The sequence below is a fragment of the Furipterus horrens genome, unplaced genomic scaffold (genome assembly GCF_987537825.1).
Source record: "Furipterus horrens unplaced genomic scaffold, mFurHor1.1.pri manual_scaffold_8, whole genome shotgun sequence".
In the NCBI taxonomy this organism is placed as follows: domain Eukaryota; kingdom Metazoa; phylum Chordata; class Mammalia; order Chiroptera; family Furipteridae; genus Furipterus; species Furipterus horrens.
In genome coordinates this window covers 59,472,324-59,491,818 of record NW_028327178.1, presented here as the reverse complement: position 1 = coordinate 59,491,818, position 19,495 = coordinate 59,472,324, and the positions used below count along the sequence as shown (strand labels likewise).

The window sequence follows — 19,495 nt, the reverse complement described above, 5'->3', positions numbered from 1 at the left end:
TTATTTTTTGATTTAATCTTTATTCTATTTTTTCATTGTCATTTAGTCCCCTTAACTCCCCCTCCCCTCAGCAATCATCATGCTGTTGTCTATGTCCATGAGTGCTTTTTCCTTTTTGCTCAATCCCTCCACCCTCTATTCCCCTCAACTAGCTGTCATATGCTATCTATGAGTTTTTCTCTATTTTGCTTGTTAGTTCAATTTGTTCATTAGATTCCACATGAGTGAAATCATATGGTATTTTTCTTTCTCTGACTGGCTAATTTCACTTAGCATAATGTTCTCCAGGTCCATCCATACTCTCACAAAGGGTAAAATTTTATTCTTTTTTATGGTTGAGAAGTATTGCATTGTGTAAATGTTCCATAGTTGTTTTATCCACTCATCTACTGGTGGACACATGAGCTGCTTCCATATATTGGTAATTGTAAATTACACTGCAATGAACATAGAGGTGCTTATGTTCTTTTGAATTAGTGTTTTAGGTTCCTTTAGATATACTCCCAGAAGTGGGATTTCTGGGTCAAAAGGCAGATCCATTTTAATTTTTTGAGGTATCTCTTACCCATTCAATTACAAGAAAAAAACAAACAAACAGAAAAGTGCAGAAACATATGGAGGTTAAATAAAATGCTACCAAGTAATAAGTGGGTTACCAATGAGATCAAGAAAGAATTAAAAAGATACCATAAGACAAATGAAAATGAAAACACAATGACCTAAGATCTAATGGACACAGTGAAAGCAGTCCCAAGAGGGAAATTTATAGCAATACAAGCCTAACTCAAAAAATTAAAAACAAAAATGTCAAATAAACAATCTAACTGTACACCTCAAGTAACTAGTAAATGAAATTGAGTATAAAAAAGAAAAAGAAAAAATCAATGAAACGAAGTGACGGGTCTTTGAAAAGATGAATAAGTGTTATAAACCTTTAGCCAGACTCATAAAGAGAAAAACAGAGAACCCAAATAAATAAAACTAGAAGTAAAAGAGAAATGAGAATGACAGCATGGAAATATGTAGAATTATAGAAAATACTATGAAAACATATACAAGAGTTCTGTCCAGAAAGTATTCACCATGTAATATGAAAAACAGTGACATTTATTGAACAAGATATAAGATACAAGAAACATTGTACATAGGACAATGACGTCTCAGTCCTCTTAAAACTAGACACCTTGGGACCTCACACAGTTCTCCTGTGATTTGATTCATTGCTGGTTATGACCTTCTTGAGGAAATCTGGTTCATTGGTAGTGGTTTGAATCAAGTCATTAATTAGCAACTGCAGTATTATGTTCCTTCTGCTCTGGTAACAGAAGCTGTGAAACAAATTTTATCATGACACATTTCATGCCAAGACCCAGTGTCAAAATCTTGGACATAATAGTTTATAGAATCCCTAGATCAGCTTCTAGTTTTTGCACTCAGTTGCTGATTTGTATTGATTACAGCCCATACACATTCAACATTCTCAGGTGTTGTGCTTTTGCAGGCCTTCCAGAATGTGGATCACTTTCAACAGATTATTGACCATCTTTGAAGCATTAGTACCACATTTTTATCTGCACTGCACTCATTGCATCATCCCCATAAGCTTTCTGAATCATCCAAATAGTTTCCACAAAGGAACTTTTAAGCTTAAAGCAAAATATGATGCAGATTTATTGTTCTACTTGCTTAGTCATTTTGAATGCGATGGGCACACAGTACACATGCTCACTCAATGACATCTACCACCCTCACTGACTAGTACAGTGAAGTAATCATTGTTCATGCACGTGTATTCCAGTTCACTCTCCTTGGCTGTCAGGTTACATCAAGGTTGCACAAACTGTTCTCATTATATTTAGTATGGCTGGACTTTTTCTGGACAGACTTCATATGCCAACAAATAGGACAATATGGAAGAAATGAATAAATTCCTAGAAACATATAATCTTCCAAGACAGGCTCAAGAATAAACAGAAAACATGAACAAATTATTACCAATGAAATTAAATAAGTAATTTTTAAAACTCCCAAAAAACAAAAGTCATGGATCAGTTGGTATCATAGGTAAATTTCACAAAACATTCAAAAAGAATTTGCACCTATCTTTCTCAAACTATTCCAAAAATTTCAAGAGGAACAAAAACTCCCAAACTCATTTTACTATGGCACCATTATCCTGATTATAAAACCAGATGAACATTACAGAAAAAAAGTAATTATAGGCCAATGTTGCTGGTGAACATGATCAAATGGGACTTATTCCTGGGATGCAAGCTGGGTTTCATATCCATAAACCAATTAACATAATATACTACATAAACAAATAAAGAATAAAAATCACATGATCATATCAATTGAGGCAAAAAAAGCATTTGGCAAAACTGAGCATACATTTATGATAAAAACCCTCAGCAAAGTGGGAATAGAGGGAGCATACCTTAATATAATAAAGACCATGTGTGACAAACCCACAGCTAACATTAAAGTCATGCTTAGTGAAATAAGCCAGGCAAAGAAAGAAAAATACCATATGATATCACTTAATACAGGAAACTAAAGAACAACATAAATAAACAAACTAAATAGGACAAGGAGCAGAACAACAGTCAATAGAGGGAAGGGGGAGGGAGAGAAGGGGGATAAGTAAGGGAAGGGTTTAGTCAAGGAACGTGTATGGAGGACTCATGGACATAGACAACGGGAGGGATATAATTGTGGAAGAAGGGGTGGGCTGGGTGGGGGGTAGCAATGGGGAAAAAATGGGACAACTGTAATTGAATAGTCAAAAAATAAAATTTAAAAAATAAATAAATAAAAATTAAAAACATAAATAAATAAAAACAGGGCAGAACTGAAGCATTTTTCTTAAGATTAGGAATGAGACAAGGACGTCCACTTTCACCACTTTTTCTCAACATAGTATTGGAAGTCGTAGGCACAGCAATCACACAAGAAAGAAAATTAGAAGATCTATATATTGAAAAGAAGTAAAATTGTCATTATTTGCAGATGACATAAGTCCACCACAAAAAATATATTAGAAATTATAAATTCAGTAAAGTAGCAGATATAAAATTGCATCCAGAAATGGATTACATTTTTATTCACCAATAACAAACTATAAGAAATAAAAATTAAGAAAACCATGTCATTTACAGTTGCATTAAAAAAAAAAAAAAAAAAGCTAGGTCCCATGCCATGGCCAGTGTGGTTCAGTTATTTGGAGCATTGTCCCATAAGCGAAACTGTCACAGGTTTGAGTTCCACTCAGGCACATGCTTAGGTTGAAGGTTCAATCCCCAGTGGGGCATGTATGATGGTCAATGTTTCTCTCTCACATTGATGTTTCTCTCCCTCTTTCTCTCCATCCCCTTTCTTCTCTCTCTCAAAACAATAAAAAAGTGCCCTCAGGTGAGGATTAAAAATAATACTTAGGGCCCTGGCCATGTGGTTCAGTTGGTTGGAGTGTTGTTCCATACACTGAAAGGTTGCCAGTTTGATTCCTGGTCAGGACACACATGCCTAGTTTGTGGGTTCAATCTCTGGTTGGGGCATGTATGAGAGGCAACAGATCAATGTTTCTTACTCACATCAATGTCTCTCTCTTTCTCCCTTTCTCTCTATAAAAATCAATGGAAATATGTATGGGTGAGGATTTAAAAATACATAGGAATCAATTTAACCAAATAAGTAAAAGACCTATACTCTGAAAGTTATGACATTGAAGAATATATAAAAAAATGGAAGAGTATAGCATGCTCATGGATAGGAAGAATTAATATTGTTTAAATGTCCATATTACCAAAGGCAAATCTATATATATATAGATTCAGTGCAGTACCTATGCAAATACCAATAGCAGATTTCATAGAGCTAGAACAAATAAACCTAAAATTTATATGGAAACGCAAGTAATTCAGAATAGCAATAGCAATATAATAAAAAAGAACAAAGTTGGAGGTATCATGCTACCAGATATCAAAGTATACCACAAGACTATAGTTGTCAAAACAGCATGGCACAGGCATGAAAACAGACACATAGATCAATGAAACAGAATAGAGTGCCCAGAAATAAACCCACATCTATATGATCAATTAATATATGACAAAAATATGATAGGGTAAAGACAGTTATTCAATAAATGGTGTTGGGGAAATTGGACAGATACATAAAAAAATGAAACTAGACTCTGTTTTATACAATAAATCAGAATAAGCTCAAAATGGATTAATGACTTAAATGTAAGACCTGAAACCATAAAACTCCAAAAAGAAAACATAGGTAGTAAATACTCTGACAATGCTCTTAGTAATACATTTTTTGTGGATATGTCTCCTTGGGCAAGGAAAACAAAAGAATAAATAAAGAAATGGGATTACATCAAACTAAAGAGTTTTTGCACAGCAAAGGCAGCCATCAATCAAAAGGATAACCTATTGAATGGGAGGAGGTATTTGTCAATGATACATCTGATAAGGGGTTAACATCCAAAATTTATTAAGTCATACAACTTAACCCTTGTAAAGCAAACAATCCAATTCAAAACATGATCAGAGGACCTGAATAGACATTTTTCCAGAAAGAACATACAGATTGCAACAGACATATGAAAAGATGCTCAAGGTCACTAATCATCACAGAAATGCAAATTAAAACCACAATGGGATATCACCCCATGCCTGTAAGAATGGCTATCACCAATTAATCAACAAACAATGAGTGTTGACAAGAATATGGAAAAAAGGGAATCCTCATATACTGTTGGTGGGATTGCAAATTGGTCTAGCCCCTTTGGAAAACAGTATGGAATTTCCTCAAAAAAATGAACAATAGTACTACCATATGACACAGCAATTCCACTTCTGGGTATTTGTCCAAAGAAATATAAAATGATACAGAGAGATCTGATTAAGATCACTGGAGGGAAGTAGGAGGTCCTGTAGGAGGAGTTTGCCAAGGCAATATAAAGCAGTCTAGGATGGCATTGGCTGAGAATCTGAATGTCTCCAGAGCGAATAAAAATGAAAAGAGGTCTGGCTCATTGCCTCACGAGCTTTTCTGGCTCCTGAACAGGCTCTTTCTCAGGCTCTGGCTCTGGCTTGGGCTCTCTGGCTCTTGGACAGACTGACTCTGGTTCTCAGGCTCTCTTGGATGATCATGCTGCAGTTGCCTGCATTTCTCAACAGATAGTATTTTGGATGAGAAGGAACTCCAGGCACAACCTGCCAGGGGGTGGAAGGTTAGTTCTTTGGGTGTTCTAGAGGGGATGAGCTCTGAGACAGAGGCCTGCCATTCTTCCAAAATTGTGTAACTTTTGTAAACTAGCTCTATGGAAATTATATAACTAAAAACTAACAGGGGGAATAATAGGAGAACTCAAGTGTTAGAATTTAGCCTTAGTTGATCGGCTTAGGTGACTACTTTTGAATAAAGACTCCTTTATCACCAAACTTTTGCCTCTGGAATTTTGCCTGAAGGGTGGCAGCAGGCAGCAGGATCCCAACTGCTGTTCAGTAACAAAAACACTAATTAGAAAAGATATGTACACTCCTATGTTTAATGCAGCACTATTTACAATAGCCAAGATATGGAAGCCATCTAAGTACCCATCAATAGGTGAATGGATTAAGAAAAACTGGTGCATATTTACAATGGACTATTACCTGGCCATAATAAAATATGTAATCTTAACATTTGTGAAAAAAAGTGGAGTTATAGGGTGTTATGCTAAGTTAAATAAGTCAAACATAGAAAGACAAGTACCATATAATTTTACTTCTATATAGATTCTAAAGAACAAAAATGAACAAACAAAACATATACAGAATAGAAGTGACAGCTCTACCTAAGGCACAGAGGCAAACAAATGCAGGAGCCTGTCAAGATGAGGAGACAGAGAAGTATGGCCCCAAAGGGGGAATGGATCAAGATTCCAGTGGGAGAACTAAGCAACGAGGAGATAGCCAACCTAACAGATGTAGAGTTTAAAACACTGGTGATAAAGATGCTCACAGGATTGACAGATATGCTTAAGTATGGTAAACACATAAGGGAAGAAGCGAAGGCTATGCTAAATGAAATGAAAGAAAATCCACCCAAAACCAATGGTGAAGGGAAGAAACCTGGGTTCAAATCAGTGATTTGAAACATAAGGAAGAAAAAGACAGCCAACCAGTACAGAATGAGGAAACAAGAACTGAAAAAAATGAGGATAGGCTTAGGAACCTCTGGGACAACTTTAAACGTGCCAACATCCAAACCACAGGGGTGCCAGAAGAAGAGAAAGAGCAAGAAATTGAAAGCTTATGTGAGAAAATAATGAAGGGAAAACTTCCCAAATTTAGCAAAAAAAATAGACATACAAGTCCAGGAAGCACAGAGTCCCAAACAAGCTAGACTCAAAGACCACACCAAGACACATCATAATTAAAATGGCAAAGGTTAAAGATGAAGAGATAATCTTAAAAGCAACAAGAGAAAAACAGAGAGTTACCTACAGAGGGGTGCATATAAGACTGTCAGCTCATTCCTCAAAAGAAACTTTGCAGGCAAGAAGGGACTGGCAAGAAGTATTCAAGGTGTTGAAAAGCAAGCACTTACAACCAAGATTACTCTATCCAGCAAAGCTATTTTTTAAAATGGAAGGGTAGATAAAGTGCTTCCCAGACAAAGTAAAGCTAAAGGAGTTAATCATCACCAAGCTATTATTTTATGAAATGTCAAAGGGACTTACTTAAGAAAAAGAAGATCAAAACTATAAACACTAAAATGACAACAAGCTCACAACTGTCAACAACTGAATCTAAAAAATAAAAACAAAATCCAACTAAGCAAACCAGAATAGGAACAGAATCATAGGTATGTGGATCATTTGCAGGGTTATCAGCTGGAAGGGGGAAGGGGAGAAATGGGGAAATGGTGCAAGGGTTAAGAAGCATAATCGGTTTGTACAAAATAGACAGGGGGAAGTTAAGAATAACATAGGAAAGGGTGAATCAAAAAAATTTATATGCACAACACATGAGCATGAACTAAGGGGGGGGGGCTGGGATTGCTGGAGGGAAGGGGGTACAGGGCAGAGTTCAGCAAAAGGAAAAAATTGGGACTACTGTAACAACATAATTAATAAAATATACTAAAAAAAAAAGAAATTAAACAGATACGACTAAAAGATTTAGAGAACAAATTGAAGCTTGCCAGATGAGAGGGAGTTGGAGAAACTTGGTGAAAAACATGAAGGGATTAAGTATATATCTGTAGTTACAAAATAGTCATGAGAATGAAAAGTACAGCATAAGGATGTTGTAATAATTATGTACGGTTCCAGGTGTGTATTAGACTTATTGGGGGATCGCTTCATAAATTATATAAATTTCTAACTACTATGTTCTACATTTGAAACTAACATAAAATAATACTGAATGTTTACTGTAATTTAAAAAATTTATTTCTAATTCAGTCCCAAAATAAGGCATTAGCTTTCTCTCTCCCATTTCTCCTCATATTCACATTATAAACTAGATCTCATTTTATTCTTATGGTATCCTTCGGAGGTAGAAGCTCCATTTTGTGGGTGTGATAACTCAAGTTCAAAAATTCAGTGAGTTCCCCAAGGTCATTGAACACTAAATTGAACTTTTGCCAGTCCTCAGGTTAATTTTTTGGTACTGGGTCAGTTAAGAGAGGTCATATCAAGACCAAACAAAGTTATAAAACATTTAAAAATGGATCTATACCTGCTCCATGGAATCCTCCACAGACATACAGCTTTCCATCCACTGCTCCTGCACTGGTAGAATTGGTTCGAAGAGAGAGCAAGGAACTTGGCATAGGTGGGCCCTCTCTCCAAAAGTCCCCATCAGGGTTGTAGATCTCCACCACATCAAGGCACTTTCTAATCTGGCCCTTGTCTCGACCTATGCAGCCAATTCCACCTAAAAAGAATGATACACAGAAACGATGTGACTAAAAACAGACACTTCATTGTAGATAGCTTTCATACTGCTATGGTTTGTCTCAGAGGTTTATAGGCCTTTGACCTTTCTCTTTGTTGCCTGGTGCTACTTCTCAGCAATAGTGATATCTACTAGGTACTCCAAAGCCATATTTAATGCCCTTTTTAGTCACAGTTTTCCATCTGCTTGTTCTTGTGGATGATGCTGATTCCATTGCTGGCTTTATATTCTATACAATATACAACACTGGTTGACACAACAAGAACCCCCTTTAGAATAAGAACTCCAGGTTTGAATGTGAGGGTAACTTGACTCTGACATCTGCCTTCCTGTTGGTAATTAGCAGTGATTTTACTGATCTTGCTAACTGGGGATGTGTCCTTTCCATTCCTCACCATTGCAAGCCTGTCTTTTTTTTTTTTTTTTTTTTTTTAGTTCTAGTTTATTTATTTTACTGATTATGCTGTTACAGTTGTCTCAATTTCTTTTCCTTTTGCTCTCCTCCACCCAGTATCCTCCTTCCCTCCAGCAATCCCAGCCCCCTTAGTTCATGTCCATGGGTCGTGCATATAAATTCTTTGGCTTCACACTTTCCTATATTATTCTTAACTTTCCCCTGGTTCTGTACCTACCAATTATGCTTCTTAATCCCTGCACCATATCCCCCTTCCCCTCTTCCCCTTCCCCTTCCCAGCTGATAACCCTCCAAATGATTCCTATACCTATGCTTATGTTCCTATTCTGGTTGTTTGTTTAGTTCACTTTTGTTTTTATTTTTTAAGATTCTGCTGTTGATCTTTGAGTTTGCTGTCATTTTAATGTTCACAGTTTTGATCTTCTGTTTCTTAAATAAATCTCTTTAACATTTCATATAATAAGTGCTTGGTGATGATGAACTCCTTTAGCTTTACCTTGTCTGGGAAGCACTTTATCTGCCCTTCCATTCTAACCAATAGCTTTGCTGGGTAGAGTAATCTTGGTTTTAGGTCCTTACCTTTCATCACCTTGAATACTTCTTGCCAGTCCCTTCTTGCCTGCAAAGTTTCCTTTGAGAAATCAGCTGATAGTCTTATAGGCACCCCTCTGTAGGTAACTCTCTGCTTTTCTCTCGTTGCTTTTAAGATTCTCTCTTTATCTTTCACCTTTGGTATTTTAATTATGATGTGTCTTGGTGTGGTACTCCTAGGGTCTAGCTTGTTTGGGACTCTGTTCTTCTTGGACTTGTACGTCTATTTTTTTTTTGCCAAATTTGGGAAGTTTTCCTCCATTACTTTTTCACATAAACTCAATTTCTTGTTCTCCCTCTTCTTCTGGCACCCCTATGATTCAGATGTTGGTATGCTTAAAGCTTTCCAAGAGGTTTCTAAGCCTCTCCTCATTTTTTTTCAATTCTTGTTTTCTCATTCTGTACTGGTTGACTGTCTTTTTCTTCCTTGTGTTTCAAATCATTGATTTGAACCCTGTTTTCCTTCCCTTCACCATTGGCTTTGTGTGGATTTTCTTTTGTTTCATTCAGCCTAGCTTTCACTTCTTCCCTTATGCGTTTACCATACTTAAGCATATCTGTCAAGCCAGTGAGCATCCTTACCACCAGTGTTTTTAACTCTTCCTTTGTTAGGTTGGCTATTTCCTTGTCTCTTAGGTTGGCTATCTCCTCGTTGCTTAGTTCTCCCACTGGAACCTGGATCCATTCCTTTTTTTGGGCCATACCTCTGTCTCCTCATCTTGACAGTCTCTTCTGTTTGTTTGCCTCTGTGTCATAGGTAGAGCTGTCACACTTGTCTGGATGAGTATTTCTTCTTTGTATCTTTGTTTGTTGGACTTTCATGCAGCTCAGTTTTCTGGAACTTCTGGTTGTCTCTAGTTTTGAGGTAGTTGTATCCCTTCTTCATTGTGGAGAAAGATGCAGCATACCTATCTGTGCCTCCATTTTGGCCAGAAGTCCCTGATATTCAAAAGGCCTGTCTTCAAATAACCATCATATGGCATCTGGGTCAATGCCAGCCAGACAAGGTAAGAGAGGACTCACTTCCCCATCACAGAATACCACCCTAAACTATCATATCTGAGCAGGGAAATCAGTTCCAATCCTCTGCTACTAAGAGCCAAATGCCAAGGCTATCAAAAGTTCACCATCCTAGACTCTTCTCCCAAAGGGCAAGTCTGTCTTTTTTTCTCTTCTTTACAGGCAACCCCCATAAAATACGGTTGTTAGGTTCCTAACAAATGTTTTATGTGAATCTGTGTTATACAAAACAAAGAACTAGTACAAAAAGGGGGGTTACATTCCAAAAATTGAAAAAATATACTATTATATTTTTATAATTAAGAAAAATACCTTTATTAAAGCAATTTTTATCAAGAGTATTATATATTAATATGAATTAAATAATGTGTTCTTCATCATCACTACTAAGCTCCATTGACTGAATGTGTTTTCTTTTTGACAAGATATCTTCATTCTCTGAACTTTCTTTGGCATTATCTTGATTTCTATGTTCTACTTTTTGCAAAAAATCTGTTATTTTATATTGCTTTCTCTTAGCTGAGAGATCTTTATAAATTTTGTTATATGGTGCTAAGCACATTTGAAGATCTCTCTTAAACTTTGTGCTGCTTTCAGTGCAAGGATATTCATTTAGAAAGTATGACTAACTGTTTGGCTAAGTCTAGGCTTTCCTTTATGCTTTTTAGAGTAAACTGTTTTACCTCTTCATTTTAATTCTGTGCTATTATCCCCTAAGTTTTCTTGGCACATTTCAGATGTCATTTCCACCAAAATTGCTTCATCAGTTTGTTCTACCAGAAATTCTTTAACAAATGGTGCTGGGAGATCTGCACAGGGACGTGCAAAAAAATGAAACTAGACTACCGACTTACACCACACACAAGAATAAACTCAAGATGGATCAAATACTTAAATGTAAGCCATGACACCATAAAAGTCCTAGAGGAAAACATAGACAGGAAAATTTCAGATATCTCACGTAACAATATCTTCATGGATACATCTTCTAAGGCAAGAGAAATAAAGGAAAAAATAAACAAATGGGACTACATCAAACTAAAGAGTTTCTGGTCAGCAAAAGAACACATCAACAGGATGAAAAGGAAACCAACCGCATGGGAAAACATATTTGCCAATGATATCACAGACAGGGGACTGGTCTCCAAAATATATAAAGAGCTTATATGACTCAACTTCAAGAAAACAAACAACCCAATTAAAAAATGGGCAAAGGACCTGAACAAACACTTCTCCGAAGAGGACATACAGAAGGTCCATAGACACATGAAAAAATGCTCAACATCATTGGCCATCAGAGAAATGCAAATAAAAACCACAATGAGATACCACCTTACACCTGTCAGAATGGCCATCATCAACAAATCAACAAACAACAAATGCTGGAGAGGATGTGATGAAATGGTAACCCTGGTGCACTGTTGGTGGGAATGCAGACTAGTGCAGCCACTATGGAAAACAGTATAAAATTACCTCAAAAAACGAAAAATGGAACTGCCTTTTGAACCAGTGATTCCACTGCTAGGATTATACCCAAAGAATCCTGAAACCCCAATTCAAAAGAACTTATGCACCCCTATATTCATAGCAGTGGCATTTACAATAGCCAAGTGCTGGAAACAGCCTCAGTGCCCATCTGTAGATGAGTGGATTAAAAAACTGTGGTACATTTTCACAATGGAATACTATGCAGCAGAAAGAAAGAAGTAACTCCTGCCATTTGGAATAACATGATGGAACTGGAGAGAATTATGCTTAGCAAAATAAGCCAAATAACAACAACAACAACAACAACAAAAACCATATGGTATCACCTAATATAAGGAGACTAATGAACAACACAAACAAATGAACAAAACTGAACCAGAGACATGTAAACAAGGAACAGCATAACACTTATCAGGGGCAGGAGGGATGGAGGGAAGGGGGGTAAGTAGCGGAAGGGCTTAGTAAACACCTAGTATAAATAACCCATGGGCATGAACATTGGGGTGGGGATTGACTGTGGGAGAAGGGTTAGGCTGGGTCAGGTGGGAGCAATGGGGGAAAAAGTGAGACAATTTTAATAGAAAAACAGTAAAATAAATTTAAAAAAGAAAGGACATTTCTTTTGTAAATTTAAGATTTAAGGATTAAATGAAGGCCCTCAAATCTAAATGTCCAGTGCATCTTCTACTTTTGTATGATACAGTTCATTCAACAGAAAGTCACTAATTGCCGAATATTTGCAAAGCAATGTGCTAAGTGATAAAGAATTTAGAAATATGAATAAGGCATATTTCTGGCCATTAAGAAGTTAATGGGGGAGAGGTACAGAAGATGGTGGCAGGGTAGGTAGCAGTATTGTCTGCTTGCTACCATCGCAGAAAAACTTGGAGTACAAACACGGAGAGGAGTGAGTGAGTGAGTGCAGATTTCAGATAGTGCAAATAGGGAAGGGAGTGTGGGTGCGGTGTGAAAGAGGGCAGAAAGCTCGCCCATGCTCTCAAAAGGAGTCGCTGGGTCCCCAAGCCCAGTTGCTGGGCCCCCCAGCCCAGCACCACTGCCACACTGCACCACACCTCAAAGGGGCAGCTGCAGACTGGCTCACTAGCTGGGGTCTGCTTAGAAACTGCCAACTGTCATAGGCACTGGGACCAGCAAAGTCCAGGAGGGAGTCAATGAGAAGGTTTCCTTGAAACAGCCAGAGGTGTGGGAAGATAGCAAACAGCTCAGATTGTGGGAAACTGTATGAACTGAGTCTAGGTGGGGACTCCCTGGGCTGGCAACTCTGGGCTGGCAACCCTGTACTCTGGGCGCGCGCATCATGGCACCAAAAAAAAAAAAGAAAAAAGAAAAAGAAAAAGAAAAAAGAAAAAGCAGAACTGAGCCAGGGAGAAGGGCCCATACAGGAAAGTTGCAGCAGAAACACAGACTCAGTAGGGACCCCAGGCAGTCAAGCAGTACGCATATGTGAACAATGAGACACTGCCAGCCAGGGACAGATGCAGCCCCCCTTTTGTGGCTTGGAGCACAGAGACTTTTTGGGAGGAAGAGTGAAGTCAGGACCCAAGGGTGGGCGGGGACTAGGGACATGCACAGTGGCTTGCCAGCAGAACAACATTGCTAGACAAGCCTGAGAATTGCTGGAGGGTGCCACAGCACAAGTAGGGAGAGACCCAACTCAGTGCAGCTCACAGCAAAAAGCTGCAACAGGCCCACAAGTGAGAGAAAAACAGCCATAGAAACCAGCCAGATCTCCTCACAGCCAGCCAGCCAGAAAAGATTTGAAAGCCACGGAATTTTGGCCAGGGGTGGATCTAGAAAAAGAAGACTGCCGAAAGGTTGAACTGAGTAAAAACTCTTTCTTTTTCCTTTCCTTTTTTTCCTTCCTTTTTTTCTTATTTTTTCTTCTCTTCCCTATTTTTTCTATTCCCTTGTTTTTTCTTGCTCCTTTTTAAAAAAAACTCTTTCTTTAATCTGTTTCCTATCTCCTCTCCCTCCTGTTTTTCTTCTTTAATTTTTGTTTGTCTTTTGTTTATCCTCCCTTTTACACTAAACATATAGCATATAACTGTTATATAAACCTAATACTAAGCACTTCCACTTTCTAACTTCATTCTGCATTCTTCCCTCCATTTTTTAACATACAAAGGAAATATTACATACTGTCTCACACAGCCTTGACCCTACTTGCTACTATTATTATTCTATCATCTTCCCTCTCAAAAATCATCTTTCTTATTTTAAAACAACTCTTATCTATTTCTCCTATAGTATAATAGCCTTAACCTCTCTACATTTATATTAACACTTGTTCATTTGCTGCTGATAGTGGGATGGTGGGTGGGGGATATTTTTGAGGAGGTGGGTTTCTTGCCTGGGTTATGTGTTTATGTTTTAACATCATCTCCACAAAGGAACTCAAGACAAGGTGGGAAGAGTGACTCTCAATCAACTAGCCAGAGGGAAGGATCCACCAAAAAGTAACTGAAATACAACAGACAGCTTAAACAAATGGCATAAAGAGCATCCCAAGAGTGTCAGGCTCAGGAGATCAAAGAGAGAGCACCACTGAAACCCCCAGGTTGCCTATAAATAATCTCATACCACGAAGGTGGGAAATCAAAGCAGACAAATCCAATAAACAAAAATAAATAAGAGGAATCCAACATGAGGAGACACAGAAACAACCTCCCAATGAAAGGAAAAGAGGAAACCCCAGAAAGTGAGATAGATGGAATGTACATAAGCCAAATATCAGACATGGAATTCTAAAGAATGGTTACAAAGAAGATCAATGTACTTGACAATCTCAAAGAAACCTACAACAAACTCCAGGGAAATTACAAGGAACTCCAAGAAAACTACAAAGAATTGCAGGGAAGCTACAAGGAACTTACAGAGAACTACACCAGCATAAAAAATGACATAGGAACTATTAATAAGAACCAGGAAGAAGTGAAGAATACAAGCTCTGAATTGAAAAACACAGTAGAAGCAATCAAAAGCAGGCTAAATGAAACAGAGGACTGGATCAGTGAGTTAGAGGACAACATAGAAAAAAATTCCCAGGCAATACAACAACATGAAAAAAGACTTAATAAGAATGAAGAGGGAGAAACAAGATGGCGGAGGAGTAAGTGGAAGCTACACTAACTTCCTCCTAGAACTAGTCTGGATTTACAATGTAATTTTGGAGAAATCATCTGGAATAACGAACCGAACACCAGCTGGAGAGAAGTCTTATAACCACGGAGAGACAGAAAAGGCCGCTACATCACAACGTGACCGGTAGGGAGTGCGGAGACGTGGAAGGGCTGGCTGGGCTCCCACGGGTGGCAGCTGAAGGGGCTGAGAAACAGCTCAGCAGCCGGGGATTCCCCCTGAGAAGGGCAGGGTCTAAACCCCCAGCTGGGCTTCCCAGCCTACAGCGACAGAGTGGAAAGTAAAATAGTATCAGCTGTGAAAAGCGAAAAGCCACAGGCTTTCTTGCTAGCCGGAGAGAAACAGCAGGAGAAAAAGAGCTCTTAAGTGGATCACATACGAAAATATTTTGGCCACCACTTACCCTGGGCTCAAGCAGAGGGAAGGCAGAGAGGACTGGAGACACTTGGGGAGAATTTGGCACGGTGGCTTTGAGGGGAGAACTGGAGGAGCAGCTGACTGGGTCCCAGTGCTGACTCATCCCCAGTACTGCGGGTAGACCATTCCCCTCCAAGTGGCGTCAGCCTGAGGGGAAGCAAAAGCCCTGCCTACAGGAATTAAGCTGCCACACCCACAGTCCTTAAGCCTGACAGCTAATCACAGATTGAATAGATTAACAATCAAAGAAGACAGACAACAGCAGTAGATCCCTGGAAGTCTCCAACAGGCTGCCTAGGGCCAGACTGGTACATGATCTGACGCCACCAGAGGCAGATCCAGGAAGTGCAGATCACTCCAAGAAGCACCAACAAACAATAGGAGTCAAAAAAATGGGGAGACAGAGAAACAACCTCCCATCAAAAGGAAAGGTAGAATCCCCAGAAAGAGTGCTAAATGAAATAGAGGGGAGCGAACTATCAGATATGGAATTCAAAACATGGATTATGGAGAAGCTGAATGAGCTCAGCGGAAACTTCAAAGAACTCCAGAAAAACTACAAGGAACTCACAGAAAATTACGTGAGCATGAAAAAGGACATAGAAGCTATCAATAAGAGCCAGGAGGAAATGAAAAATACGATCTCTGAATTGAAGAACACAGTAGAAGGAATTAAAAGCAGGCTAGAGGAAGCAGAAGATCGGATCAGCGAGCTGGAGGACAACCTACACAAAAACTCCCAGACAATGCAACAAAATGAAAAAAGACTGAACAAGACTGAAGAGGTTCTAAGACAGCTGCAGGACAACATGAAACGTAATAATATCCGTATCATAGGAATTCCAGAAGGAGAAGAAGAAGAGCAAGGGATAGAAAACCTCTTTGAAAAACTAATGACAGAAAACTTTCCTAACATGACGAGAGAAAGAGTCACGCAAGTCCAGGAAGCACAGAGGGTCCCAATGAAGATGAACCCCAACAGGCCCACTTCAAGACACATCATAATTAAAATGCCAACATTCAAAGACAAAGAGAGAATCCTAAAAGCAGCAAGAGAGAAACAACTAATAACATACAAGGGAGCTCCAATAAGGCTATCATCAGATTTCTCAGCAGAAACACTACAAGCCAGAAGGGAATGGCAAAAAATATTCCAAGCAATGAAAAACAAAGGCCTACAACCAAGAATACTCTACCCAGCAAGGCTTTCATTCAAAATGGAAGGTGAAATAAGGAGTTTCCAAGACAAAAGAAGGCTAAAAGAATACATCTCCACCAAACCAGCATTGCAAGAGATGCTAAAGGGTCTGCTTTAAGAAGATGAAGAAACAGAGAGACAGAGAGGAACACGAGTACAAAGGGGGAAAATGACAATGAATAAGTACTGAAAGAAAGAAGGAACTTCTACCATTTGCAACAACATGATTGGAACTAGAGAGAATTATGCTTAGCGAAATAAGCCAGGCAACAAAAGAAAATTACCTTATGCTGTCACCTGTTACAGGAAACTAATGAACAACACAAACAAATGAGCAAAATTGAACCAGAGGTATGTAAACAAGGAATAAACTAACAGTAACAAAGGGGGAGATGGGAGGGAGAGAAGGGGTAAGAAGGGGAAGGGTCTAGTCAAAGAACATGTATGAATGACCCATGGACATGGACAACTGGGTGGGGACTGACTGTGGGGGGGGGCAGGGTGCAGGGAAGCAAGAGGGGGAAAAAAAGTGAGACAACTGTAGTGGAAAAACAAACAAACAGAAAATTTTTTAGTGGGGGGGGAATAAAAATATAAAGAATAGAAATGCAAGTTCAGTGAATATTAGAAGGACAAGGATTTTCCTTCCGATAAGACAGTCCTACAGATTTAGAGACTTGTATGTGGGTTATGTTACATAAATTAACATGTGTTTTCTGTTTTCAAAGGGCATAAGCCTACAATCTCATTACCTGAGTGATTATCTGTATGCATAGGCCTCACTTAATCCTGTCTGCATTGCTGCCTCCTGAGACTCAATGGTTTGGCTGAACTAAGTGGCTGGGTTGGTGAAGAACGGGGTGGTCTGTGGGCTTCACTTTAAAACTGGTTTCTCTTTTCTATCCTAATGGCTTGGACAGAAAAAGCCCAGAGGCCTGAGATGGGGGAAACCTAAAATATTTCCCTCAGTCCAAAATAAGTATAATGGGCAAAAGGGTTTTGGACAGGTGAGATGTACCTGGCACACCTTCCTCCAAAGAAGCCCTTCTTTTCCCTAATGTGGGACATTGAAAAATTAATACCTGTCTTTTGTCATCTAGTGGTTACGGATTAAATGATGTCCTTTAACCCTGTTGCCCCCAGAATACAACAAGGATGCCAGCCTGTCAAACCAAGCATGCCGTTGTCCAGAGACAGCCAACCAACCTGGAGTCTGCACGATCCTTCCCCTTGTGGGAAGGCCACCCTCCCCTCCACATCCCCACTCTTATTAGGGATTTCTTGACCCACGGGTAGGTAGGACGACGACCATGTCCAGCTTGAAGCAGCTAGAGGAGCCCGAGACCTTCATCCATTGTCCTTTATAAGATTGTAAAGGGTCTTAAGTCTGAGAGGGAGGAATTGTTATTTTTTATTGTTAAAATATTTAACTAATTAATTAATTAATTTTAAAAAAAGAAGAAGAAGAATATATGAAAGGGTGAGGCGGGAGAGCTTGTATGTACGACCCATGGGCATGGACTTGGAGAGGGGATTGTTGGGGAAGGGGGGTGCTGGGCGGAGGGGAGCAAAGGGGAAAAAAAATTGGAACTATTGTAACAATATAATCAATAAAATATACTTAAAAAAAAAAAAAGAAGCATAGTAGGAGGGAGTGCAGTAGATAGGACGATATTGAGAAGAACTATATGCACAACCAATGGACATGGACTAAAGGGGGAACAACTTGAGGGAGGGGGGGTCCCTGGGTGGAGGGGAACAAAGGGAAAAAAAATTAGGACAACTGTAATAGCATAAATAATAAAGCATATTAAAATTAATTAATTAATTAATATTAAAAAAAAAAAAGAATGAAGAGGGTTTAAGAGAACTGCAGGACAACATGAGACTAAACAACATTAGAATCATAGGGATATAAGAAGGAGAAGAGGATGAGAAAGGGATAGAAAATCTTATAGAAAAAGTAATGACAGAGAAAAAGTAATGATGAGAGAAAACGTCATGCAAGTCCAGGAAGCACAGAGGGTCCCAATGAAGATGAACCCAAAAAGGCCCAATCCAAGGCACATCACAATTAAAATGGCAACATTCAAAGACAAAGTGAGAGTCCTAAAAGCAGCAAGAGAAAAACAGCAAATAACACACAAGGGAGCTACGATAAGGCTATCAACTGATTTCTCAACAGAAACACTATAAGCCAGAAGTGAACAGCAAAAAATATTCCAAGCAATAAGAAACAAAGGCCTACAAACAATACTACTTTACCCAGGAAGTCTCTCATTCAAAATGGTAGATGAAAAAAGGAGTTTCCCAAAGAAAGACTAAAAGAATACATCTCTACCAAACCAGCATTGCAAGAGATGCTAAATGAAGTGCTGTAAGAAAAAAGAAGAAAAGGAGAGTGAGATAGGTACAAAGGGAAATCAATTAATACCTGTTAATAATTACCTTAAATGTAAATGGATTATATGCTCCAATTCAAAGACAAAGGTGGCGGAATAGATATGAAAACATGACCCACATATATGCTGTCTATAAGAGACACACCTCAAAACAAAAGATTTATATAGACTAAAAGTGAAGGGATGGAAAAAAGTATTCCAAGCAAATGGATATAAAAAGAAAAAAAAGCTGAGGTACAATACTTATACAGCAAGGGCAATAAAAAGAGACAAAGAAGAACATTTCATAATACTTAAGGGAACAATCCATCAAGAAGATGTAACCCTGGTAAACATATATGCACCCAACATAGGAGCACCGAAATATATAAGGAAAATACTACAAAACTACAAGAAATATATCAACAGCAACAAACTCATAGTAGGGAACTTTACCACCCCATTATAAACAATAGACAGATCTTTGAAGCAAAGAAACACCAAGAATATTAAAGCATTGAATAACACATTAAACCAAATGGACTTAACTGATATATATAGAAATTTCCACCACAGAGAAGCAAAATATACACTCTTTTCAAATACACATGGGACATTTTCAAAGACAGACCACATGATAGGACACAAAACAAACCTGAACAAATTCAAGAAAATTGAAATTATATCAAGCATCTTTTCAGACCACAATGCCTTGAAACTAGAAATCAAACTCAAAGAAAAATATCAAAGACATCCTAATTCGTGCAGAATGAATAACATGATATTAAATAATGAATGGGTTAACAATGACATCAAGAAATAAATCAAGAAGTTTTTGGAAACTAATGATAATAAACCCACAAGAGCC

General features: G+C 38.4%; 1 protein-coding gene across 3 annotated transcripts in view; it reads right to left on the bottom strand.

The window, feature by feature from the left end:
* Positions 1 to 19,495, bottom strand: part of KBTBD12 (kelch repeat and BTB domain containing 12) — a 153,203-nt gene that overhangs the window by 25,542 nt on the left and 108,166 nt on the right. For 2 of the 3 annotated variants that reach the window (XM_090285908.1, XM_090285910.1), the window contains one exon: positions 7,740 to 7,937. The exons of the other annotated variant lie outside the window; for it this stretch is intronic. In XM_090285908.1, the coding sequence (XP_090142034.1) occupies positions 7,740 to 7,937 (198 nt within the window). The remainder of the gene's footprint in view (positions 1 to 7,739; positions 7,938 to 19,495) is intronic. 3 annotated transcript variants of the gene reach the window in all.